Raw genomic sequence first — 27,011 nt, 5'->3', positions numbered from 1 at the left:
TATTTAAGTTGCAAAGGTAATGCAAACATTCACTGAGATTTCAAACTTTCATCAATTGTTTTTCTTTTAGTTTTCTGCCTCTGTGCAAAACTACTAGAAGAATATCAGTCTGATTCTGTATTTTAAAAGACTTACTTATATTATTTTTATTTTACGTGCATGTTGTGTCTGTGTATGAGCAAACTCACTATCTGATGTGAGTGCTGGGAACCTAGTCTGCTTCACTGCAGTGCATCAAGTGCTCATAACCACAGCACCATCTCTCCAGCCCCCACTTTGATTCTTTGGTCTCTTAGCCTGCATGCTTGCTTTCAGTCACACAAAGGATACAGAATCATGGTTTTGACATCCATATCTCTGTGATGATTTTCGATACCCAATGTTTTTACAAGATTTCCTGTTCCTTTTATATATAATTAAAAATTTGTGAAACCTAAATTACTAAATAAACTCTTAAGTCTTTCCAATCCTCCATTCTCATGTTTCTACTCATATCATATTTAATGTTTTTTTTAAGTTGCCTTTATTTCTTTTGTGTATAGCTTTTGCTATAATGTGCTAACCCATTTCCAAATTCCTTTCCTTTATTTCTTTTATGGTACACTTCCATTTCTACTCTTGACATCTCAGTGTATGTGTTTCTTCTCCTAGGAAATTGTTTAACTTTTCCTGCTCTTGCTGAAACTTGATTATAATTTATCTCCGCCCCCACCCAGTATTCTTCACAGCACTCAGTACAATAATTAAGTAACTCGCTGAAGTAATGCGAGGTCTGTTTTTCCCTCTCCTGTAAACTCCGAAAGAGCAAGCACTGTCCTCTTTCTCTGACTTATTACATAGTACCTGTGTGTAGAAAGCACCTGAATATTTGGTGAATGGAATGATGATAGACTGAGTGAGCATGATAGGAGAAAAATTACTTACTATTTGGATAGTGACTCTCTAAGTTTTGTGGGTAAAAGCTATGTGAGAAAATGTTGCCATAAAGGGCAGTGATCATCTTGGTATAAGTTGATTGAAGGCATTACTGGTCATTTTGGTACAAGCTGATTGAGGGTATTACAAACACATACTTCATTGAAGATGCTCCTTCTATTCCTTTGACTCTGAGACTTTGCTACTCTGGGACTGGGAAACCGTTCTCATGGTTTCTTTCAATAAAAGTTAATGCTTTATTTTTACTCTTTCTAATTTTTTTGTTCTTGTGGTTTACAGGAACTTTGTTTACATACTAAATTGTTAGCCCCTGTTAATTGTACCATTGCTGACTTCCTTATGAAAGCCCCTGAACCACCTCCAGCTTTAATTGTAAGAAATGCTGTTCAGATGCTTAAGGTTGGTGTTTTAATTATTCTACTTCAATGGGAAATTAAAGCTAAATGAACATTTATTTAAGTGATTTTATTCTTTTAAAAAATGTCAGTTGATCGGTACTTTAAATACTGCTCTTACAAATTAAAATAGTAGATATAGTCTTATATATTTAATACAAAATATATTTTTATGTGATGTGACAGTAAATGAATTATTTGCATTATTTTATACTTAATGAGTTTTTAACTTAACTATATGATTCTGGGTTATGTCAAATTGTTGGTTGTTTTTCTTCCTTTACCTAGACAATAGATGCAATGGATGCGTGGGAAGACCTGACTGAGCTTGGGTATCATTTGGCTGATTTGCCAGTAGAGCCACATCTCGGTAAAATGGTCCTGTGCGCTGTTGTTTTAAAGTGTCTGGACCCCATCCTAACAATTGCCTGTACGCTAGCTTATCGCGACCCTTTTGTACTGCCTACCCAGGCCTCTCAAAAACGTGCAGCTATGCTTTGTAGGAAACGGTTTACTGCAGGGACTTTCAGTGACCACATGGCACTTCTCAGAGCATTCCAGGTACTGTTAACTTTTGTTTATTGTTAAGTATGCTGTGTTAAGTACATTCTTTGGCAAGTACAGCAGTTTCAAAAATAAATAAAAAACTATATAACATTGTTATTTTTGTTTTATTTAGGAAACCACATTTTATTTATTTTTATTTAAGATTTATTTATTTTTATGTATGTGTTTTTCATGCATGTATGTATGTGCATCATATGTGTACCTGGTGTCTGACTGTCAGAGAAGGGTTTGATTCTATGGAACTAGAGTTTTGGAGGGTTGTGAGCCACCGTGTCAGTGCTTAGACCTGAGCCTGGGTCTTCTGCAATAGCAACAAATGCTCTTAACAACTGAGCCATCTCTACAGTCTCAGAAGTCACATTTTGTCAGTGGAACAGAAGTGGTAGGGAAAAGACCATGAGGCCTCAGTCTTACACAAAGAACTATAGGCAACTAAGAAATACTGAGAGTGGAAGAAATATTCTTCCTCAAGGAAGAGCATACCAATTGCTTAGAGTACCAAATGCTCAGCCCTGAAAATATACATGCAAATAACATTATAGAGACAGAACAGGTTACATATGTAGCAATTAATGAAGAAAGAGGCCATGAATTTGAAACAGAGTAAGAAGGGGTGTATGGGAGAGTTTGAGAGAAGAAAAGGATAAAAGAAATGATGTAACTATATTATATATCAAATAATATATATCAATATAATCAAAATAAGAAAGATATTTTTTAAAAAAATATGTGATTGCTCCTTATAGTTTAACATGACCAACTTATCTCTATTTTGTCACCCCTATTTTCTCCTATTACGTGCTGTACTATGCATGTATATATTTATATCTCATGTTTGAAAGTTGTTTATTGTTTAGTCATGACTTTGCCAAGAAATACTTTTAAAATTATTTTGGAATGACTGTGTGCTATGTAGAGGACACTGAACAAAGACTAGAAGAAAATTATCTTCAATTTAGTATTTGTAAAATTCTCTTTTTTTATACTATTTCTTTTCCTTGTGCACTTTAGGTACTATGCCAAAATTTAATTTTATAAAACAGAAAAGATAATCTAAAATTTTTAAAAATAATAGTGAGATAATGAGTAAGAAAATGATAAGATAGAAGTAACCTCTGAGGAGAGAAATGCAGTATAATTTAGAAATTTAAATATATAGGAAAGAATATATTAGTTTTTAAAAATACATTTTTTAATTCTTAAAATTTCTTGATTAGAGGCTGTGCCTCTCTATACTCTTACATTTCTCTTTGTTTATATGGAAAGCACCCTTTCAGACATTCAATATTTTTCTAACATATATAATTTAAATAATTGTAGGCTCCTTTATGATTATTATTGAGTGATGGATTGTTCAGTTCAGATATTAGATATTATAGATACTTAAGTAATAATCAGAAATCTGGAGTAGAATTTCTGTATTCTGTTCTTTCCAGCTCTTTTGAAAGCTGATGAAATAAGATAGAGCTTTCCTTCAGTTATGTTCCAAGCCAGGCTAGCATATTTTCAAAGGCCAGATTTTTATATTGTATATAAAAATTCTATAAATCCCACTTAAAAAATAAAGGATTTATTTTTTTATTTAATGTATATGGGTGCTCTATCTGCATGTATGACTTTATGCCAGAAGAGTGTATCAGATCCCACTAGAGATGATTGTAAGCCACCATGTGGTTGCTGGGAATTGAACTGAGGACCTCTGGAAAAGCCAGTGCTCTTAACTGCTGAAACATCTCTCCAGCCCTCAGAAGCCCACTTTCTATTTCCAGCCAGTTGGTAGAGTAACGTAGAGGTTGTTATTATGAGTTTCAGGATTCCTAGATATAAAAGTATTTTAGTGGAAAATATAACTGGAAAGCCTCTCACTTATGTGTAATAAACTAGCTATCTTTATACCAGCCAGAAATTATATCTATGAGGATAATTTTACAGAGTTGGTCATTTGAGTCATTTGATGTTCAGTTCTCATTGGAGTTTTGTAAACTCAACTGACTTGATAGCAGTTGTGTATAAACTAAATGACAAGTCTAATTTGATTATAAAATCTTAGACTTTCAAAAATTGTTAGAATAATACTTTAGTGGTTGATATAGTGGCATTGCTTTGTTACCTTATTGAGGTGTGATTGGTATATATGTCTTGTATATATTCTGTTTCTGTAGGCATGGCAGAAAGCACGAAGTGATGGTTGGGAGCGAGCTTTTTGTGAAAAGAATTTTCTCTCACAAGCTACTATGGAAATCATTATAGGCATGAGAACACAGTTGCTTGGTCAGCTTAGAGCATCAGGTAAGGTTTCCTATGTAGAACACCTGCTTATCCTTCATGTTTCTAAACTTCAAGTGATGCCAGCTTCTGTAGTTTTTATATCACATTATGTGTCTGTATTCATGAGTATATACCCTTCTCTATCTTCTGAACTTTTTTTTATTGATAAAATAAAACATTACACAGGTTGTAGCGGTAAACTCTATGGACATGGTCTGTAAACCCTATGGATACTCTTGACAATGAGCAATTTATATTTTTTGTTAAAGATCAGTTTAGATTTAATAAATTGTTATATTTACTTTTGCTTCTACCAAGCAAAAATTATTTAACTCTATAAAATAGCAATTATAAGAATTTAAGTAGATTGATATGGCTACTGTGTGTGTAGTTGGAGAGCACTAAAATGATTGGAAATAACTTGAAGACACTTAATTCTTTTCTGAGAAGACTAATGTTACTGTTTTGTTTTAGAATTGCTTCTTTGAAGGTTTTTTGTTGTTGTTGTTTTGTTTTTTTCTTAATAACATAGTTAACTGAAATGATAGTCAATAGTATCAGAATCTGGATTTATAGGTTTGCTGAAGTATGCAAGGAAAGCAGAGATTTGAGAATTTAAGTTTGGTTTGAATATGGGGAAGTATGAAGGATTTTTGAATTTTAAGTATACAGCATTCATACTTAACTATACTTCTACAGTTGATGTTTGAGAAAATGAAAACATACAAGTAAAAAGAATGTTTTGGGCTTCAAATTGTGAACTTGGAGAATGTTTCTAATAGCAGCTGTCTTAGTTTGGTTTCGTTTGCTGTGATAATGACCATGATCAAAAGCAGCTTGGGGAAGAAAGAACATTATTATTTCAGCTAACAGTTGTTATATCATCAAAAGAAGTCAGGGCAGGAACTAAGCAGAAGCTATGAAAGAATGCTGCCGACTGACTTTCTCTTCATTGTTTGCTCAGCCTGCTTTCTTAAACCATCCAGGACTACCTGCCAGGGATGGATGGTACTGCCTACAGTAGGCTGGCCCTTCTGTGTCAATCAACAGTCAAGAAAATGCCACAGAGACTTGCTACAGGCCAGTCTGATGACAGCATGTCCTCAGTTGAAGTACCCTCTTCTTAGATGACTCTAGCTTTTGTCAGGTTGAGAAAAAGCTAACCAACACAACTGATGATGACTTTACTGAAGAATGTGCAGTTGAAGCCAGGCATAATTACTGTCCATTAACATCCAAATGCTCAGGAGGTTGAAACAGGAGGAACTATTCAGGGCCAGTTGGAATTACATAATGAGATCTTGTCATTATGTAAACACTGTATTTAATCTAGCCTGAACAGATCTAAACTTTTATTAATTTTATACTTTACCTTTGCTTGAATGGATTGTATTGATCATGGAGTTGGATATTGTTAACTTTATAGGAGGTTATAGTTTTTGTTGCCAAATGTACACAATTGTTAAAGTACCTTTGCATAGTAGAGAAGATTGGTGTGCTCTTTTTGTCCATCCAGGTTTTGTTAGAGCACGAGGTGGTGGTGACATTCGAGATGTTAACACAAATTCCGAGAACTGGGCCGTTGTTAAAGCTGCATTGGTAGCAGGCATGTATCCTAATTTAGTCCACGTGGACAGAGAGAATGTAGTATTGACAGGGCCAAAGGAGAAAAAAGTACGATTTCATCCCACTTCAGTTCTCAGTCAGCCTCAGTATAAAAAGGTAAAACATTTTTATTGCTCTTAGACCTTGTGGTGAACCAAATTTAGGTAGTTGAAGATAAAAAAATATTCTAATATTCCAAATTAAATTAGCAAATTAAATATGTTTAATGAAACATTAAATCTTAGAAATAGCAGAGGTAACATTGGAAATGTAGTGAGGAAATCTGATAAACCAGAAGAGCAATGGCTTGCTTTAATGTTTACTAGAGTACACCATCTGTTTCACTAAAGAAATTAAAAGTATTCCCAATAAATTAAGTAATTAACACTTTCTTTTAACTGTCTTAATAGATTCCTCCAGCCAATGGTCAGGCTGCAGCGATTCAGGCATTGCCCACAGATTGGCTTATTTATGATGAAATGACCAGAGCCCATAGAATTGCTAATATCAGGTGTTGTTCAGCAGTGACACCTGTTACTGTCCTGGTGTTCTGTGGACCAGCAAGGCTGGCAAGTAATGCTCTTCAGGAACCTTCATCCTTTAGAGGTAATTGTAGTATGAAGAAGTAAAAATCTGTTGAAATAAATCAATAACATAAAAATATGAAAGCTTGTGTGGTTTGTTTATAACATGAAATAGAAAATACTGAGTTATATTTGATATAGAGAGACAACTAAGAAATGTAAAGATGTATTTAGTATGGTGAGATAGTTAGGGAGTACTAAGGTATAGTTGTATAGTGAGACAACTAGGAAATGTTCTAGGGCATATTTGGTGCACTAAGATAGGAAATAGTAAGATTTACCACTTTTGATGAGTGATTTTCAGTTAACATATTGTTGGTTTATTTTACTTCTTTTTTTTTTTTTTTTTTTTTTTTTGAGGATTTTCTCTGTAGCTTTGGAACCTCTCCTGGAACTATAGACTAGGCTGGCCTTGAACTCACAGAGATCCATCTGCCTCTGCCTCCCTAGTGCTACTATTAAAGGCGTGCCCCACCACCACCTGGCTTTGTTGGTTTCTTTTTAAGTGATCATATAAATAAAGATAATATTTGAAAAGTAACTGATATTCTCATCTTTATACAAATATTTTTAAATATTTTTTTTGCTTATATATTTTAATTATTTTTCTAATGCTATTTTTTTTTTACGTTTCCAGGTTTCTGGTTATAATAGGTTGCTAGATAATGATGCCCATTTTTATTTATATTGTGTTGGTAAATGTGCAAATATTGGGGGAATGTCAGAAGATGGCATTAGGTGTCTTCATCTGTCACCCACTCTACCTAGTCATTTGAGGCAGGCTCTCTCCCTGAGCCAGAGTCTTGTGCTTTCTCAGCTAGGCTGGAAGCCAGAAAGGCCCTGTGATTCTCTCGTGGCCAGAACACCTGGCATGCTATATGTGTGCTGGCATCCTAACTCTGGCATTGTGATTGTGGACCAAACATTCTTAACCATAGAGCTGTCTCTTCAACCCTTGCTGCTACACATTTGAGATTGAAAACCTAGGAGTAGATTAAACCTAGAAGCTACATAGGTTGAAAATCAAGAGGTCTTTCTAAATATGCTTAAGACTGAGATGTTTAGGACTCCCTAATACAGAAGAGTTTTTAGACGGCCTTGGCTATCTGTATCTCGTGGAGTTCAGAAAAGATGCATTGGGATGTACACATTTCAAGACTACCAGACTGTAAATATTTTAAAGGCATGAGAATGTTTTTAGAGAAGAAGAAAAGTGCTGAAGGTAAATATGTTTTAAGAAGGAAATGGTTGGCTCTGTTAACTGTTACTTTGAATGAAAAGATAGAGACCGAAACTTGTAAGTTGAGTTTGGGAATAGACCTTTATCAATGGTCTTATCAAGAATAGTGTCAGTGACATGATTGGTTCAGAGGAGATTGAGTTTCATGGTGAGTTTAGAATTAATATGATAGAAACCCAGTGTGGTAGTATACCCTTGTAATTCCAGTTCTTGGGTGGTGGAGGCAGCAGCATGGTTCTAAGTTCAAAGCCAGTCTGGTGAACAGTGAGTTGTAGTCAGGGCTACACAATGAGATGCCATTTCAAAAAATTTTGGACAAGCTAACAAACAAACTAAAAAACCAGGGCAGGTAACTCCTAAGAGAGTTGCTATGGTAGGATTTTTGGTTTATTGAAATCTTTTATTCTTTTCATTTAATAGTTTCCTTAGCTTAAAATTTAACAAGTAATTACTTGATAAAAACATGTTAATGTTATTTATGTTATGGCTCTTCCTTATACCCAGACCGACCATGCAGAGAAAATGGCTATTATTAGGTGTTAGTATTTAGAATGCTGTTTTAAATATTAAAGATTTCATTTGTCCTTTTGATTCTGTTTTTTTCAAGAGATAAATCTCCCTATAGTTCTTTCTTATTTATTGAGTTTATTTCATCTTTTGCCTATTTGCTTATTTAGATATTGCTATTTTTCTATAAAACTTGAATTATATTTTAATTTTTAAAATTATCACTATTTTATTTTATAAATTAGCTTACAGAATATTAGACTTCCCTATGGGGGCTTCATACATATTTCATTGATTCTTTGCAGCCCTAGTGCCCTCTCATCTCTCTGCCCCCCTTTGTCCCTTGGTTTCTCCTTCTATTTTGTTGTATTGTCTTCCCATATCCTCTTCCCTTCAAGGCAGTTTCTTTGGTTCCCCAAATAGTCTAGGTTCTAGTTTCATGGCCTTTTCCCATTTACTATCATTTAGATAACAGAGGCCAGGATCTGCATAGAGGCTGATATCTGAGCCTGGGTTCACCTTACTTAACGTAATGTTTTCCAGTTGCACAGATTTTTCTGCAAATTTAATTTTTCTGAAGATTTCATTTTTCTTTGTGGTTGAACAACTTCCATTGTATTTATGTACCATATCTTTTGTTATCTTTTGATGCATATCGGGGCTGATTCCACTTCCTTGCTCTTATGAAAAGAATAGTATAAACACATCTCTACAGAAGAATGCTGTTGAAGGAAGGCCGCTTATTCATCCTGGCTAACCAGAACCAAAATAACCACACAGAAATGATATTATAATGGCCAATTAGCTCTGACTTCTTATTGGCTAACTCTTACATCTTAATTTAACCCATTTCTAGTAATCTGTGTATCGCCATATGGCTGTGGCTTACCGGCTAAAGTTCTGGGCATCTGTCTCCAGCTGGGCTACATGGCTTCTCTCTGACTCCACCTCCTTTCTCCCAGCATTCAGTTTAGTTTTCCCTGCCTAGCTCTGTTCCCCTGTAGCTCTGCTATAGGCCCAAAGCAGTTCCTTTATTAACCAGTGATATTCACAGCATACAGAGGGGAATCCCATGTCAATATGCAAGGAACATTTGGATATGTGCATATGTTTGGTATAACTGGGCGTATACTAATTCTATACTTTTGAGGTGCCAACATACTGATTTCCACAGTGGTCTTTCTAAATAAGGGCTCCTCTTTTTGTTCATCCTTGACAGCATTTATTGTCCTTTTTTTTTTCTTTTTTCTTTTCTTTTTTTTTTTTTTGATGGTGGTGCTCATTGTGACAAGGATGAGATAGACTCTCAGTGTAGTTTTAATTTGCATTTCTGTTTAGTGCTTGTTTGTGCTGTTTCTTTGAGAACTTTGTTCAGGTTATTAGCCAATATTGATTGGCAGGAGTTTGTTTTGTTTTTAATTTTTGAAGTCCTTTATTTACTTTAGAAAGTTACCTCTTTTGAAGGCTGTCTGTTGACTGGGGGGGGGGGGAGTTGTAATTGTTTGTAGTCACACTTACCAGCTGTGGAGGCTTTGTCCTGCGCCTTGGGGACTCTCTCCAGGACTGCAGGTGTCTTGAAGTGCCTTCCCTGTCCTTCTTTTTTTAATTTAACATTCTAAGAGGTTATTGTTTTAAGTTAAGGTCTTTGATCCATTTTAAGGTGATTTTTGTGCAGAATGAGAGCTACATATCTAATTTCATTTTGCAAGTAGATATCAAGTTTGTAAGCAAGATTTGCTGCAAAGGCTTTCTATTTTCAACTGGTTTTTGGTTGTTGTTGTTGTTACCTTCGTCCAGAACTGTTTGGGTTTATCTCTGGCTTGTCTGTTACAGTCCTTTGGTCATCTGTTACAAGTCTGTCTTTGTGAGAGTACCATGCTGTCTTTACCACTATGGCTCCCTAGTATAGTTTGAGGTTAAATAATGTTGAAATCTTCAGCTGTCCTCTTTTTGCTTAAAGTCTTTTGGTGCCCATAGTTTTTTGTGTTTCCATATGACTTCTAGTATATTTTTCTTTAGTTCTATAAAGAATGTCCTTGAGATTTTGATAGATATTGCATTGAAATCTGTAGATTGTTTTTAACAGTAAGGCATTTTTAAAGTATTAATCCTCTCAACCTAGGAATATGGCTTTATAGCTTTAAAGGTATTAGCCTTTTTTTGTTACACAAAAAGTTGTTTCAATTACTGTATATTCAGATTGATTAATCTTATACTATATACTTTCAGAGCTGAGAAAATGTAATTTTTCTGTTGCTTCCATGAATATTGTTTTTATTTTTTTAATTTGTATTTTAGATTTATTTTTCTCAATGGGTAGATTTGATTTAATATATTCTCCCTCCTCTTTGGGGAGTGTTTCTCCCTTATCTGTACCATTTATTAAATAATACTTGTATATAGTTTTCTAGAATGCTTAAAAATGCCTATTAAATTTGGAATCTTTATGTAAGTTTTGTGTATATTCTTTTATCTTCTTTAATGTAACTATTACATTTATACTGGACACTCATTTAATATTTTTATTTACCAATAAGTCGGTATCTGTTAATGAAGGACCCACCTATAACTCTAGTTGCCTTTATATTGTAAGATATTTTTTGATAATTTTCACTGCTTTTGTCTTCTTGTACTCCTTTCTGAATTCAGCAGCGTTTTTTAAAAACTTTAATTCAGGAAGTTCAGTATGTTTTATAAAACAGTATCAATATTAGCTTAAACAATATTGATAGCTTTTATAAAGATTAGTCATAATTCTGGAGTCTGTTCTTTTCCTCCACTGTGGTTCTGGACATCAAACAACATGTCATGCTTGTTTAGTGCTGAGCCATCTTATTGGCCCATATTTTATATATTTAAATTAAACATAATCTTTTTGATTAGATGAACTTCCTAAATGAATTGTTAGACTGTAAAAGGGAGTTTTGCACATAAGAATTTTTGTTTTGCTGTTTTGTGAGAAAGTAAAGTGATTGATTTTTTTCCATGTGTGTTGTGACAGCGGATGGCATTCCCAATGATAGTAGTGACAGTGAAATGGAGGACAGAACCACTGCTAATCTGGCTGCTTTGAAACTTGATGAGTGGCTTAATTTCAAATTAGAACCAGAGGTAAGTTGCTTTTTAATAGGACATAGATTTTTTTGTAATTAATATTAATTGAAGTAGCATGTTAAAATTTTTATCTTTAATATTGATCCCATAATGGTAGAAAATACTTGTGGCTTGTTTTTCAGTTTTCATAGAGCTTTCATGCATTCTCTGCCACCCTGGGTTTTTCTTCTGTCAGAGGACTAAACCAACATAGATGCAGCCCTGCATTTATGTGTGACTATTGTCTTGCTCTGTTTGTGCTGCTATTATAACACAGTTCTGTGGGCTGAATAATTTTTGAAAATCAGAAAGTCCTCAGTCTAAGATCAGGGTGCTGGTGCAGGTTACACAGCTTAAACCCTGTGTCCTCAGCAGGGCAGAATGGTGTGTCCATGTATGATGGGATGCTGAAGGACATAAGACATAGACGCCGTCATCCTTTTAGAAGGATATCTAACTAACTAACCATTGTCATTTTCTGAAGATCACATTTCCCAGTACTGTTGCATTGAGTACAAAGTTTCCACATTAAATTTTGAGAGGGACCAAAACCATCTAAGCCACAGTAGTAATATTTTAGTATTTCTGGGTATGTAAACTATTGAGTATTGAGTTACAGGGCACCATTTATTTTTGCCATTTCTTGGAGAAATGAGTTCATTTTGTTTTCATAACTGAATTGGGAGAGATAAATTTTTGTTTTTTAATTTTAAGATTTCTTTGACACAGTTTTTCACCAGGTCTGTTTTTTGTAATCATTCTCTGTCCATCTAGGGGCACAGCTGAGCTGTCAGTGGTCAGCACTGGCTAGCTCTCTGTTAATCATCACTCCATTTATTCATGTATGTATCACATGAGCATACTGCAGTCTAGTTCCCATTCACTTCTGTCCTTTACTTCACTGAAACTGCATTTCCGTGTTATATGCCAGTCTGTCTTTGATAAGCTGCTCTCCCACTTGGCACTATTGTGTATCACCTCTCCTTTCTAATTCTGCTCCTCTCTATATTTCCCCTCCTGAATCCTGCTCCAAATTCTTTGTCTTAAATAAAGTCAATCCTTTTTTTATTCTTCTTCCTTTGTAATCATTTCTTTTTACATGTATGCTTTGCTTTAAATTTTAGGTACTTGTACCTTAACTAAAATTTCACCTTCAAAGTGCCTTTCCCTTTTCTTCACTCTCACTCTACACATTTCCTGCTAACTGTATTTCTCTTTAGATTTAGAACTGATGGCACTTATGTCTCTCAAGTCTATTTCTAGATTAGGCCTTCTTATGCATCCATTTGCATGCTGGCCACCATCAGCTGGTGCTCTGTAGATGCTAAAGCATAATATGAATAGTCTAAGTCATTTTTCCCTTATTTACTGCTGCTTTTCCAGTATTAACCACACACTGTCACCTGCAGTGTTTACTGTCGCCTTTTTTAAGCTATTTGTTTCCGTCTGTGTCTATAGTGCCTAGAATATGATGACTAAAAATTTCATGTATGTAACAGAATGAATGAAAGGAGTGGAAAATTATATTGAATGTAAGAGAGTTCCTTATACAAACAGTTACAGACCATAACTAATGTAAAGAACCATCTTTACATATATGATACACATTTTGCTTGTGTTTGAACTGAGGATGCTTTGATTACAGGCTGCCAGTTTATTGCTGCAGCTCAGACAGAAATGGCATAGCTTGTTTTTACGTCGAATGAGAGCTCCATCTAAACCTTGGTCTCAAGTAGATGAAGCTACTATACGAGCAATTATAGCTGTTTTAAGCACTGAAGAACAGTCTGCAGGTTTACAGCAACCGTCTGGAATTGGCCAGAGGCCAAGACCCATGTCTTCAGAAGAACTTCCTTTGGCTTCCTCTTGGAGATCCAATAACAGTAGGAAAAGTTCAGCTGACACCGAGTTTGCTGATGGATCCACTACTGCAGAAAGGTGAATATGGCATTTTATTTAGATGGGTATGTTTTCTCTAGGACAATGAACTGTTTATACTACTTCATAGTCACACATAATGTAGTGTATGTAAAACATCACAATAAAATGGAATTTATTACTTTAAGATATCTCTTGTAAGTACTAAGGGAGTGTGAATTATTTAGTAAAGTCATTCTTTCAAGAAAAAATTGAAAATGCTACATACCCAGAATTCATAAATTTAAGGTCTCTTATAAAGATAATAAATTCTAAAGTGATCCATTTTAGTGGACACATGTCAAATGACATTTTTTCGTAGACATGCTGAATAGGAAATGCTGGCATTACTCTTTATGGATCAGGTTTTGTGTATCACTATGTACTGTCAGTACTCCCTCTTCACTGATGCACCGAGTGCCTATTCTATGTGTGGACAACAACAGTGAAGAAAGCAGGTATTATTTTCTTCATTCCTGCAAAACTGCAATTTTCCCACTTGCTGTAAGTTGTATATTCATTTGAATCCAGGGTTTGTACTAGGAAGGATGTTAAGCTTCTTTAATATATTTTCATATGGAGTATTTCCTCTTACCTTTTGGGAGAAATTAGGTCAATGTTACTGTGAGATGTCCAATATATTGGACTTGTCTGATTTTAGCCAGCATAATTAAATCTTATACTCTGTTTATTCTTTGTAAATTAGTGGTAAGCTTCAAGGTTTGATTATATCCCTTGTTTTAGCAAGAGTATTTTTAGATGATATTAGAAACTTTACACTGAAACCAGAATATATTGTCTGATTGTACCACAGTACATACTGTACAGTTTTTAAAAATTAAAAAAAAATAATGTGGTATTTGTAGAATTTTAGAAGAATCTTAGAGTTCATTAAGATAACGTTTTAATTTAACAAAGTTCAGTGTCATGCACAGGGTTGTATGCTCATCTAGTATTGTTCTTGTATATAGATTTTAGTCTCTTTGTTATTTTTAAGTCTATTTTTCACAATACTGTTTCTGATTTTTCAAAATGTGGTTTTACCTCATTTTTTAAATGTATCCTATAGTCTGGTTGTTTTGGAGTATGTGTGTGTGTGTGGAGGGGGTGTTTGTGCACACACAAATGTGTATTTGTGTCAATTTCAGAAATTTACATTGGAGATCTTCCTTAGTAGTTTTCTGCCTTCACTTTTGTGACAAGAGCTCTCAGTGAATGTAGACCTAACTTCTTTCTCTAGCTGGAGAGCGAGATCAAGGGATTTGCACCTCTTTGATACCCTAGTTCTGAGATTGCACACACCAGCTTTTTATGTTGGTAATGCAGATTGAGTTCAGGTCCTTATGATTGCATGGTAGATTAGTTTCTTTTGTGTTGCTCTGATAAAATATTTGACAAAGACAACTTAGAGGAGAGAGTTTATTTTGACTTCCATTTCCATGATGGATAGAACCCATAGTGGGAAAGACATGACAACAGGGAGGAAAGGCATGGCAGGCATGGATATAGGAACAGGAAGTTGGCTGGTCATATTTTGTTAAAGAACAAGAAGTGTAGCGAGGCTATAAAGCCTCAGAGCAGCTTATCTTCAGTGGCTTACTTCTTCTAGCAAGGCTCAGTTGTTAAAGTATCCATAACCTTCCTGAACAGCTGGGTACCAATGGTCAAACAGAAGAGCCTATGGGGACATTTTGCATTCAAATCTCAACATGCAACAAGCACTTCACTAACTGGGCCATCTTCCCATCCCTCAACTGTTTCACTCATTCATATATATATATGAATATATATATTTGTTTACATATTTATTTATTTATTCATTGGGGTGCTGGAGATCAAACCTAAGACTTTAGGCATGCTAGGTAAGTTTTATATCATTAAGTTACACTCCTAGCCCATTCTAGTTCATTCTTTATTTTTTTACTAATGTAAATAGAAAAATGAAATTCCCTTAAAGTACTACATACATTTTATGTCATTGGGGTTTTAGATTGAAATAGCATTCCCTTTGTACTATAAACTCATGTATAACTGACCTGTGCTTCTTCTTGCTCAAGAGTACTGATGAAATCTCCATCTCCAGCCTTACATCCACCTCAGAAGTACAAAGACAGAGGAATTTTACATCCTAAACGGAGCACTGATGACCGATCAGATCAATCATCTGTGAAATCTACAGACAGCAGCAGTTACCCAAGTCCTTGTGCTAGTCCCTCTCCTCCATCCTCAGGGAAGGTAGGACATCCACGGTCTGTGTAATAAGGAGTGGGTTCACAGCACATCTCGTGTACATAGTTATACAGAACCATAAAACTTGTACTTTTGTTACTGTGGACTGTGTTCTCATTACTAGCACTTAATGTATTTTAAATCTGATTATTTATTAATGGCGGACAGACATGCAGCTTGTTTTTTTCTTCTTTATTTCTATAGAATGTTTTGGGTAGAACAAAAATTCCACCTTGATAATAATTTTGGTTTATAATTCAAGTGTTTTCTGTGGTTAAATGATTATTTAAAACAAATGAAATAAAAAATCAAAAAATAAAATATAGAAGATACAAAATTTTGATATGGAATTGAAAACTGATTTTAAAAATGGTGATGTGAATGGCTTCACATGTTCAGGACATGTTTCTTTTTATCTGTGTTACTAGTACATGGATAAGAAAGTATTTATGAGATCCTTACATTTTAGTGAACAATGTCTCTGAACACCTGCTAAGAAAGAAGAGATTACATTTCTATTCTTATGTATTATTTTGTGGGGTATTTTAAACCACTTTATTAAGGTACATCTTTTTACAAAGAACTTACTAGTTTATGGGCCACTGAGATGGCTCAGTGAGTAAAAGTACTTTCCTATGATCTCAGGTTGATTCTTGGGACCAAGATGGTTGGCAGGAAAGAATGGAGTCCTGCAGGTTGTCCTACTTTCACACGAGTATGCTGTGACATGAACATACCCTCCTCACACACACAAATAAATATAAGTAATAGAAAGATGATCAGTTTAAACTGAACAATTGTGCAAATTTTCGCAAGTGTGTATAACTATAATGATACTTTAGTCATATACCTAACATTCTTATTACCCTAGTGCACCAGTAACCACTGCTCATTTTTCTTAGTGGCTTGTAAGTGGAATCATGCTTTCTGTGTCTAGTTTATTTTACTAAATGCAAGTGCTTTGAAATTCACCTGTACTGTTGAATGTAGGTCTGCGTTTTACTTTTTCTTTGTCTGAGTAGTATTTTGTTGTATGGATATGTTGATGTCTTTCAATTTTTTGTTTGTCTTTTCCTCTATTTCTTTGAGGGAATTTTTAATTTTCTCGTTAAGGGCCTCAAACATTCTCTTAAAGTTATTTTTCAGGTCATTTTCTTTTGCTTCATCTATATTTGATTATTCAAGTCTTGCTCTTGTAGGGCCACTAGTTTTTACTGGTGTTGTATTGCTCTTTGTGGTGTTATGTGTGTTCTTACCTTGTCTACCTATCTTTTCCTCTGATTGGTGTAGTTGGGGCTGTCTCTTTCTCAGGTGATCAGTCTTCAAGGTGCCAGTGCATCTAAGGCTCAGATGGTTGCTCCTTGTGGTGCAATCAGGGCCACTGTTCCAGTCACCCCGTTGGTCACTCTGTGTTCTTGGAGGTCACTCAGCGCTCCTGAGGTTTGTTCTGCTTCTGTGGTGTTCGCTGTCTCAGGCTTGCTCTGGCCTAGGTTGCTGACTCAGTCATGTTTTCATAAGTGTCTCTGGTCTGGGCCTGCTCCCGAGAGGTCCCTGGCTTGGGCCCAGGTTGCAAAGGTCTCTGGTTCCTGCCTACTCTCTGAGAGGCCCCTGGTTACCTTTTTTTAAAATTAAGTTATACAAACTTTGTATATATTTAGGGCATTTGTTTTAACATGTTTTATTTTTCTTCTATAACCTGTAGCTTTTTTTTAACCTTCTTTTGAAGAACAACTATTTTTTTTTGTTTTTTGTTTTTTGGTTTGAGTTAGGTTCTCACTGTGTAGTCCTGGCTGACCTTCAACTTGCTATGCAGACCAGGCTGCTGTTCTTTGTCTCACAGAGATCAGACTGCTAGTGTTGGAGTTGTAGTGTTTCTAGTTTTGACTGAATCTATTTCATTAGTTTTTTTCACTTATGACTTACTTTTTATAAACTGAGGAGGTTTTGCATAATCTAATATAACAAAAATATTCTGTTTTTTTTTCTAGAAATTATACAGTTAGAGCTCTTACATTTAGGTATATGATTCCACTTCAAATTACTTCTTTTCACATAGATTAAAATTTTTTCTTATCTATACAATTGTTCTAGTATCATTTTCCAAAAATATCACCATCTCCTTATATTACTTTGGTATATTTGTTATAAATATTTTGATCATAAATATATGATCTTTTCATTGGACTCTACTGTTTTTCTTTTGTTGGTTGTACACTGACTTGATTATGTAGAGTGTAATGAGGCTTGTAGTTAGTGTTCATTTTCTGACCTGTCACTTTTTTCTCCTAACCAGCTCTAACTGTAGGTATGTGTAGCTCCTTGCCTTTTTCATGACTTACATTTATAAATGTAATTTTACTTTCTAATAATTTTTACCTTTACTTTCCACAATTTTTTTTTCAATCTGATTCCTGTTTATTCCTCTTCCCCTTATTTCTCTGACTAGGGCCTTTTTATAAAATGTTGTGTAAGTATTGGGAAGAGTAACCATTGCCTTGGTTCTTAGCAGGAAGTCATTAAGCATTTCACCATTTGATGTACTGTAACTATAAACATTTCCTTTTGGACCTAGTTTCTTGGTTTTGATTATGAATCAAAATTAAGTTCAGGGGCTGAAGAGATGGCTCAAAGGTTAAGAGCACTGGCTCCTCTTTCAGAGGATCCGGGTTCAATTCCCAGCACCCACATGGCAGCTCACAACTGTCTGTAACTCCAGTCCCAGGGAATCTGACACCTTTACACCAATTCACAAGAAATAAAGTTAAATAAAATTTAAAAAAAAAAAAACAAAAAAAAATTAAGTTCAGTGTTTCTTTTACATATTTTGTCTGAATCATTTGTAGATGGTAAATTTTGTTCATTTTATGACACTTTTACTTGTATTAGTGTTCTGTTGCTGTGAAGAGACACCATGACCATAGCAACTCTTATAAAAAGAAAGCATTTAACTAGGGCTGGCTTACATTTTAGAGGGTTAGTATATTTTCTTGATGATAGGGAGCATGGTGGCACACAGGCCCACATGGTAGCCAAGAGTTTTACATCTAGGTCCGTAGGCAGTAGACAGACACACACACTGGGCCTGGCTTGAGGTTTTGAAACCCCAAAGTCCACCCCCAGTGACATATTTCATCCTGCTCCAACAATACCACATTTCCTAATCCCTATCAAGGGGCTTCCTTCCCTGTTGACCCAAACACTCAAATATATGAATGTATGGGCACTATTCATATTCAAATCACCACAGTATTTCAGGCGTGCCAGCCTTTTTGTATATGGCTGGATTTGATGTTGAGTCAAAATTTTTCTGCAAGGGATTTTGTCATCAGTATTGTTCATGAGGGATATTGTTTAGTACTTTTTTTTCTTGTGATACTTTTGTAGAGTTCTGAAACTAGGTGTAATAGTTTGAATAACAATGACCTCCCCCTATAAGCTCGTATATTTGAATGCTTATCCACACTTGGTGGATGGACTGTTTGAGAAGGATTAGAAAGATTAGAAGGTGTGGCCTTATTGGAGGAAGTGTGTCACTGGGGATGAACTTAGATGTTTCAAAAGACTGCCCCAAGCCCAGTTTCTTTCTCTCTTGTCTGCTACCTTTGAGTCAGGATGTAAAGCTCTCTGCTACTACTTCAGCACCATGTTTACCTGCCACCATGCACCCCACCATGATTGTAATGAACTAAACCTCTAAAACTGTAAGCAAACCTCCAGTTAACTGCTTTCTTTTGTAAGAGTTGCCTTGGTCATGGTGTCTATTCACAGCATTAGAACAATAACTAAGACACCAGGTTAATACTGTTCTCATGAGATTAGTTGTGAAGTAATCACTTTCACAATTTTGAAATACATGTGTAGAATTGGTATTGTTTCTTCTTTATGCTTATGTAGAACTCACCAGTAAAGGCATTTTAAAATTGAATTATTTTTGAGAATTTCATACAAGAATACTGTGTTTAAATTATTTCTATCCCTAACATTCTCTGGTCCATCAACTCCTGTGCCCACCCCACTCCCTCTCACATTCATGTTCTTTTCTTGTATGATTATTGTTACACATATGTACACATATACCTACACACACATAACTTACTATGCTAGAGTTGACCACTTGGGATTGCATAACTATCAGGGGCTTGATCCCTGAAGAAAACTGATTCTCCTTCATTTATCAGTCATTGATTGCCCATAGCCCTTCATCTAAGGGCAAGGGCTTGCAAAATTCCCCCCCTTCTACACAGTCATGTCAACTAGTACTTTGTTTCTGCAGGCATTGTTTGAGTAACTATATTGTTGAGATTTCATGGGTGTAGATTCCCTGTCATGTCTATAAGGCAATATCTATCAGCAGGTACCATGGTCCCCTGTTACTTTTAGAATCTTTCTGTCCCCTCTAGTGATACTCCTTGAGCTTTAGGTATAGGTGTTGAATTGTATATGTGCCATTTGGGGCTGGGAATCCCATGGTTATTCTTTGCATTTTAACCAGCTGTGTATCTCTGTAATAGCCTGTGACTACTACAAAAAGCTCTTTGATGTGGGATGAGCTCTACCCTTACTGTGGGTGTAAGGAAAAGTGTTTAGAATGCAGGAACTACTGGTGGGAGGTTCGCTATTGTTTTCTTGTCTTAGTCATTATTATGTCTGCTTTCCTTTAGCTGCACTTAGGATTTTCTCCTTAATCACTGATTTTGAGGAACTGGATTTTGATAGTGCTTCTTCTGATCCTCTTTGTTTTCAATTGTATATCTGTAATTTCCATCTGTTCTTAGAAAATCTAAGTCTATTATTTCTCATATCTACCCTTTGTCCCCTCTTTTCTGGAATTCTTGCTAAATATCTATGTGTGTATTTACAGCTGTCTATGTGTATATAAGACATTCAGTATTTCCTAGTTCTGTGATACTCTTTTTTTTCTAATCGTTTTCCCCTCTTGACTTCATTTTAGGTAGTTTTATTGCTATCACTTCATTCGGTGATATTTTTATTTTGAGTGTAAACTATTTTTGTTTTTTGTAATGTTATTATTTGCAGTTACTATTTTCTCCATGTATCTTTAATATCTCCTGCCATTATAAAATACCTCTCTAGTATTCATATTTTTTTTTTAGTTTTCTTAAACGTTGTTCACACAATTTATAATAGGTGCTTTACCATTCTTGTCTACTGTTTCTGAAATCTGACATGTGAGTCTACATGTATTGATTTTTTTTCCCCTGGCTATGGGTCCTATTTTTTATTTTCTTTGCATTTCTTATCAATTTGTTTGGCTTCTAGATTTTTTTTGTGTTTGTGTTCCTTTGAATAGTGTTAGGCTTTGTTCTATTTTATCTAGGTTAGTTACAATTAGTTTAATACTTTTTAGCTTATAAAAATTATTTGTGTGTGTGGTCATGTATATGCATGTACATGTGTGCACTCACATACCAAGACAACTGTCAGGAGTCAGTTCTCTTCTTCCACCAGGGTTCTAGGGATCAAACTCAGGCCATCATGTTTTCTTGGCAAGCACTTTACCTTGCTGAGATATCTTGCCAGTTTAATCCTTTTGAGGTTTGATTGAAAGAAGTGTTATAGTAGGGTCCTGAGCGGTCTTTGTTTTGGTATTATTTTTTTTTTTTTTCCAGTACCTAGGTTTGACCCTTCTAAGGGCAGATGCACTGTATATTATAAGGTGTCTGCTCTGGCTAAGGATATCAAGTATTCCCATCCATGTGGAAAACATGGGAATTATTTGGTGTACTGCTTTCCATCCATTCTTTGCCTACTCTTGGCACGTTTCTTTGAACTCTTGATCAGATCACTGCCTAGCTGTTCACTTTTGGGAACCCTTCTGCAATCCTGGAGCTCTTTGTGCAACTCTGTTTTACATTGCTGTGCCTACTCTAGTCCCTTTGTTGTCTAAGCTTCAGTGAGAGTACTGGACTGTCCCCCCCCCCCCCCGCCCCGTCGTCTTGAAATCGCCAGACAGTAAACTGGAGAGATTTTAGTTTTGCTATTAGAATTGGTAAGTTTTAAAAACATTTTCTGAAAATTTACCCCAAGTGCAAAATAAAACTAATAAAGTTCCTCACTTGATGCCAGGCATTTTGGATACTTGGAAGTAAGTGCTTCATTCTGGCTTTTTAACCTCAGTTTGATTAAGCCTTGTAAAGGTTTAAAGCATGACAACTATTTACATTTGTTGAATATTTGGTAAAGTTTACGTGTTTATGAAGATGTTATTTATGAGAGCCTACTGGCTTTGAAAGGTCAAATTACCTTTCAAGAATGTATGCATTCTTTTATAGGGCTCAAAATCTCCTTCACCAAGACCAAACATGCCTGTTCGTTACTTTATAATGAAAAGTAGCAATCTGAGAAACCTGGAAATTTCTCAACAGAAGGGTATCTGGTCTACAACTCCGAGTAATGAGCGGAAGCTAAATCGAGCCTTTTGGGAGAGCAGCATGGTTTACTTGGTATTTTCTGTTCAAGGATCTGGACATTTTCAGGTGAGCCATCCTGAATCAATGAAATGACATTTTTTTTGCCTGTAGGTTATGCTCTCAAATTCAGAGAAAACCAAAACCAAATCCTAGCTTTTTATTGTATTGGGGCATAATGGAATTGTCTGTGGTGTGACTGGGAGTGAGGTCAATTTCACATTTCTGCAAGGGGGCGTCAGAACTGTGCTTTCCCTTGACCTAGAATGTTTCCAAATGAGTCATCCTTCCTGCTGACAGCAGCTTTGCATCTGTCAGTGGATGAAATGCCATAAAGCTTTGCCTTTGTAAAATGTTTATGTGGACTGGAAATTTATGAACAATGAAAAGACCTGCTTCTTTTTAAAAGAAATTTCAAAATTATATTATATGGTTGTTTTGCCTCAATCTGTCTGTGCATCACATGCATGCAGTACCTGTAGTTGCCAGAAGAGAGTCAGCTCCCCTGGAGCCAGAGTTATAGATGGTCCTGAGCCACCATATGGGTGGTGGGAATTGAACCCAGGTCCTCTGGAAGAACCAGCTAATGTTCTTCACCACTGAGCCATCTCTGTCTCAGAGATGGTTTCTTAACTACCTTTGACTTAACTTGCAAACCTTTGAATTATTTCATAGTTATAGTATTCATAAATAAAAACTACAAGTTTGATGATTATTTTTATATAATAAATGCTGGCTTACAACTGTTGATACATTAGAAACTATTAATATTTGAAATTACATTTGGCTAGAATTTATTTATCTTCCAAAATTTGATAAAGGTTTTTTTGGTTCTTGATAAATTTGTATTATTTTAATATTATATCTTTTCTTTAAAATTCTTTAAAATTATAATTATCCCAATCAGAAAGATACAGATATCTTGGTCAACAGGGAGTGGCACTATTTGAAAGGATTAGGAAGAATGGCCTTGTTGGAGGAAGTGTATCACTGTGGGGTAGACTTTGAAGTTTCAATAGGTGAAGCCAAGTCCAGTGTCTTTTTTAGTCCTGGTGACTGAAGAACCCAATGTAGAACTCTCAGTTACTTTCTGACCCCATATCTGTCTATCTGCTGCCATACTCCTCAGAATGATGATAATGAACTAATGCTCTGAAACTGTAGTGTAAGCAAGGCCATGGTCATGAATCGCAGTATCCTCCAGTACCAAGTAAATCTCAAGCATCAATGGCTCCAAATGTCAGTGCAAAGCAAAGATGAGCACTTTGTGTGTGTGGAGAGGAGAGACACCTGAAAAGGAGAGATGGAGAATTTATGTTAAGGGTGAACTATAAAACTAAAAATCTACTTTGCTGTGGGACAATGGTTTGTACCCTGTCAATTGTATTTTAATAAAATCCTGATTGGCCACTAGCCAGGCAGGAAGTAGAGGCAGGGTGATGAGAACAAGAGAATTCTGGGAAGAGGAAAATTCTTTCTGCAGTCGTGATCCTGATGCAGAGGAAGCAAAATGTGACTGCCTTGCCAAAAATGTTACCAAGCCACGTGGCTAACTCAGATAAGAATTAAGGGCTAATGTAAGTTATAAGAATTAGTAAATAAGAAGCCCAAGTTAATGGGCCAATAAGTTTATAACTAAAAACAAAAAAAAAGGATACAGATATCTTATTTTTTTTATTGAGAAAAGGAAAAAAAAAACAAGTTTCTGCCTCCTCCCAGCCTCCCATTTCCCTCCCCCTCCTCCCACCCTTCCCCCCCTCCCCCCACTCCTCTCTCCCTCCTTCTCCAGTCCAAAGAGCAGTCAGGGTTCCCTGCCCTGTGGTAAGTCCTAGGTCCTCCCCGCTCCGTCCATATCTAGGAAGGTGAACATCCAAACTGGCTAGGCTCCCACAAAGTCAGCACATTAAGTAGGATCAAAGCCGTGCCATTGTCCTTGGCTTCTCATTAGCCCTCATTGTTCGCCATGTTCAGAGAGTCCGATTTTATCCCATGCTTTTTCAGTCACAGTCCAGCTGGCCATGGTGAGCTCCTAATAGATCAGCTCCACTGTCTCAGTGGGTGGGTGCACCCCTCGTGGTCCCGACTTCTTTGCTCATGTTCTCCCTCCTTCTGCTCCTCATTGGGACCTTGGGTGCTCAGTCCAGTGCTCCAATGTGGGTCTCTGTCTCTATCTCCATCCATCACCAGATGAAGGTTCTATGGTGATATGCAAGATATTCGTCAGAATTGCTATAGGATAGGGTCATTTCAGGTTCCCTATCCTCAGCTGCCCAAGGAACTAACTGGGGACCTCGGCTTGGGCATCTGGGAGCCACTCTAGGTTCAAGTCTCTTGCCAACCCTAAGGTGGCTCCCTTAACTAAGAATTGTGCTTCCTTGCTCCCCTATCCAACCTTCCTTTATCGCAATCATCCTTTTTCCCCAAGTTTCCCCCATCCTCCCCTTCTCCCTTTTCTCTCCCCATCTCCCCTTACCCCCATCCCACCCCACCCCCAAGATCCCAATTTTCTTAATATCATCTTTGCTTCCTCTTCCTTTCATTTTTTATACAGGGATTTTCTAGGATGTCTTCTGAGATAGGAAGAGAGAAGAGCCAGGACTGGGGTTCAGCTGGACTAGGTGGAGTATTTAAAGTAGAGTGGATACGCAAAGAAAGCCTGCCCTTTCAGTTTGCACACCATTTGCTCAATCCTTGGAATGACAACAAGAAAGTGCAGATAAGCAGAGATGGGCAGGTATATGCTGGCATCTTAAGTTTTTTCTTTTGATTTTTTTTTTTTTGGTTGTTACTGCTCAGAGGAGAATATGTATTAATATCAATTGCATATGCCATATACACATGAACAAAACTAGTTCTGATTTATAAAGAGCATGAAAGTCTGCTTGCATATGTCTTACGGATTTTTAAAACATTTTCTTAAGTTTTGTTTCTTGCTGTATGAAATCTTTCCTAAGTCACTTCATGGAGTTTTCTGTTGTCTTATTAGTGGAACATTGACCGAAACAGATTACCATCGTGAGGTGTTTTGACTGCAGTCTCAAACTGACAGCATCGTCAGTGTCCCTGTTGTTTAAGCACATTGTATAAATAGTAGCCTTTTAATTCTAATGCCTTGCTTTATTTCTGTTACCTTTGCTTTTTTGATGTTGCCTCTGTGCATTTAAACTAGTAATTTGATGAGAATTAATGAATAGTGGCAAAATATTGTACTAATAGCATCATGTAATATCTTCTTATTAACAGTACAGTAAGCTGTTGGTCCCAGGTTACATGGGAGAAAGTAGGTTCAGGGGTTTGTTTTACCGAAAGTTATATCCAGTAATTTATCTGAAGTTTTGTGGCTTACTACCTCAAACCACCCTGGGAAATAGTTGATTTCTTTCTAGGTAATCTTCAGAGTATTATCCATGCCACTGGAGGATGAAAAGGTGGCATTCTTTTTATTCATATAATATTTTAGTTTATTAATTTTGATTTACATTAAATAATATCAAAGGTAGGAATATGTAGTCACCTAAAATGCTTTCTTGGGGAGGAAGCCTCAAAACATCTAGGTTCAAACCTTCAGAAGTTCAAATTGAGTGCTTCTGCTGAATCTCCAAGTAAGGTAAAATCTGTTGTTTCTATCTAGACAAAATTCTAAATTGATTACGTGGAAATCTGTTACTATTTCATCACAAAAGTTGCAAGATTTTTCACACGAAGTAGAATTTTAAATCTGAATATCAACTCTTTAAAAGCAGAGAATTAGAAATAGTATGTACTGTTTTGTTTGATACTAACATCTGATTTTTTAAATGTGAAATTTAAAGTGATTTTTTTTGCATTTTTATCCACTTTTTTTTACTGGTTTAAAAAACAGCCCATTTTTTTTAAAATGTTTATTTTAACTTATGACTTATCTAGGAGCTAGAACCTCAGGTTGGTGAACAGTTGCTCCAGTTATGGGAACGTCTTCCATTGGGAGAAAAAACGACAGCTGATTGACATTGACATTCAGGTTAGATGATATTTGGCTTGGGGACTACTTGCAGTATTTGTTATCATTAGGGATGCCTTTCAGATTATTCACCTTTTTTCTTTTCTTTTTTGTTTCTTTTTTACTTTTTCAGAACTCCTGGCTGTGGAAGAGCATTATGCCTCTTGTAACTACTGAGTGCACTGACTTGTTGAAAACCTTGATGAGATGTTGTGTGTCATGAATGGGTTTTGTAACTTAGCGTGTTACTTCAGAATCATCATTTTCATATAGAGGAAAAGATCATTTAAATTTTTGTAGTGATTTTAGGCAATGACTATATAATGTTAATTATATGTTTCTGATGAACGAAATAGTAATTTTGATATTTGATATAACATCACTTAATTTAATTTAAATGTAAAGATTTCTTTAAAATATTCAGTTGATTATGACAACTTTTTATTTTTTATTTATTTTTTATTTTTTGTTTTTGTTTTTCTGGACAGGATTTCTTTGTGTAGCATTGGCTGTCCTGGAACTAGCTCTGTATGTAGACCAGGGTGGCCTCAAACTCCCAGAAATCTGCTTGCCGCTGCCACCTGAGTGCTGGGATTAAAGGCACATGCCACCACTGCCCAGCGATGCCAAACTCTTACTGCTGACTATTTAATTCAGGAAAGGCATAAATATATCAGTACATCTAAGCACCATTCTAGAAGAGTGAATTTTTAGGTATATCATTAAACAACCAGAAAAACTAAACATTTAAATTATCTCTTTTAGAATTAGTGTATTTATAAGGGCTATTCATTGTGTTATTTTTAGTCTGGGATATAGTAAAGAAGTAAACAAATGGGGTACTATTTTTCTCTGATTAAAGAATGAGATAAAATCTAAAGAAAGGTAGTTTCTCCCTGCCTTTGATCAGATCAGGCTTAATTTTTTTTCTGACCCTGCCCCTTTTCACTAATGTACAGTATACCTATTCTTTTTTTCTTCTTCCCATGAAACAACCTTCACACTATTATTACTATTATGGCATCATTGTTTTGCTATAGAAACCCAATTTAGAAAAACTAAAATTTAAGGAAATTTATAGAAGTTTTTTAAAAAATGCTCAGCAGCTATTGGTAGATTGGTTGCTGTATATCTTTGAAACTAAAGCTCACAAAGACCACAGTTCTTTGTCTTCTTCCATTTATTTTTCAATCTTTTTTCTCACCTGGTTTATATAAATCGACATTTATTTTTCTAAGTCTGTGTGGACACCAAGTCTCATAT

General features: G+C 35.7%; 1 protein-coding gene across 2 annotated transcripts in view; it reads left to right on the top strand.

The window, feature by feature from the left end:
- Positions 1-26,251, top strand: part of Ythdc2 (YTH domain containing 2) — a 62,625-nt gene extending 36,374 nt beyond the window's left edge. For both annotated transcript variants that reach the window (XM_041660489.1, XM_041660490.1), the window contains 12 exons: positions 1,216-1,335; positions 1,620-1,892; positions 4,061-4,187; positions 5,683-5,888; positions 6,182-6,377; positions 11,104-11,213; positions 12,841-13,133; positions 15,170-15,347; positions 21,635-21,838; positions 24,321-24,503; positions 25,676-25,769; positions 25,882-26,251. In XM_041660489.1, coding sequence (XP_041516423.1) covers positions 1,216-1,335; positions 1,620-1,892; positions 4,061-4,187; positions 5,683-5,888; positions 6,182-6,377; positions 11,104-11,213; positions 12,841-13,133; positions 15,170-15,347; positions 21,635-21,838; positions 24,321-24,503; positions 25,676-25,756 — 1,971 coding nt within the window. In that variant the 3' untranslated portion in view covers positions 25,757-25,769; positions 25,882-26,251. The remainder of the gene's footprint in view (positions 1-1,215; positions 1,336-1,619; positions 1,893-4,060; positions 4,188-5,682; positions 5,889-6,181; positions 6,378-11,103; positions 11,214-12,840; positions 13,134-15,169; positions 15,348-21,634; positions 21,839-24,320; positions 24,504-25,675; positions 25,770-25,881) is intronic.
- The last annotated feature ends 760 nt before the right edge of the window (positions 26,252-27,011 follow it).

Source organism: Microtus oregoni, unplaced genomic scaffold (assembly GCF_018167655.1).
Source record: "Microtus oregoni isolate MIOR12 unplaced genomic scaffold, Mior012 000011F_ref0000422, whole genome shotgun sequence".
Classification (NCBI taxonomy): domain Eukaryota; kingdom Metazoa; phylum Chordata; class Mammalia; order Rodentia; family Cricetidae; genus Microtus; species Microtus oregoni.
This window is presented reverse-complemented; position numbering and strand designations above follow the sequence as displayed.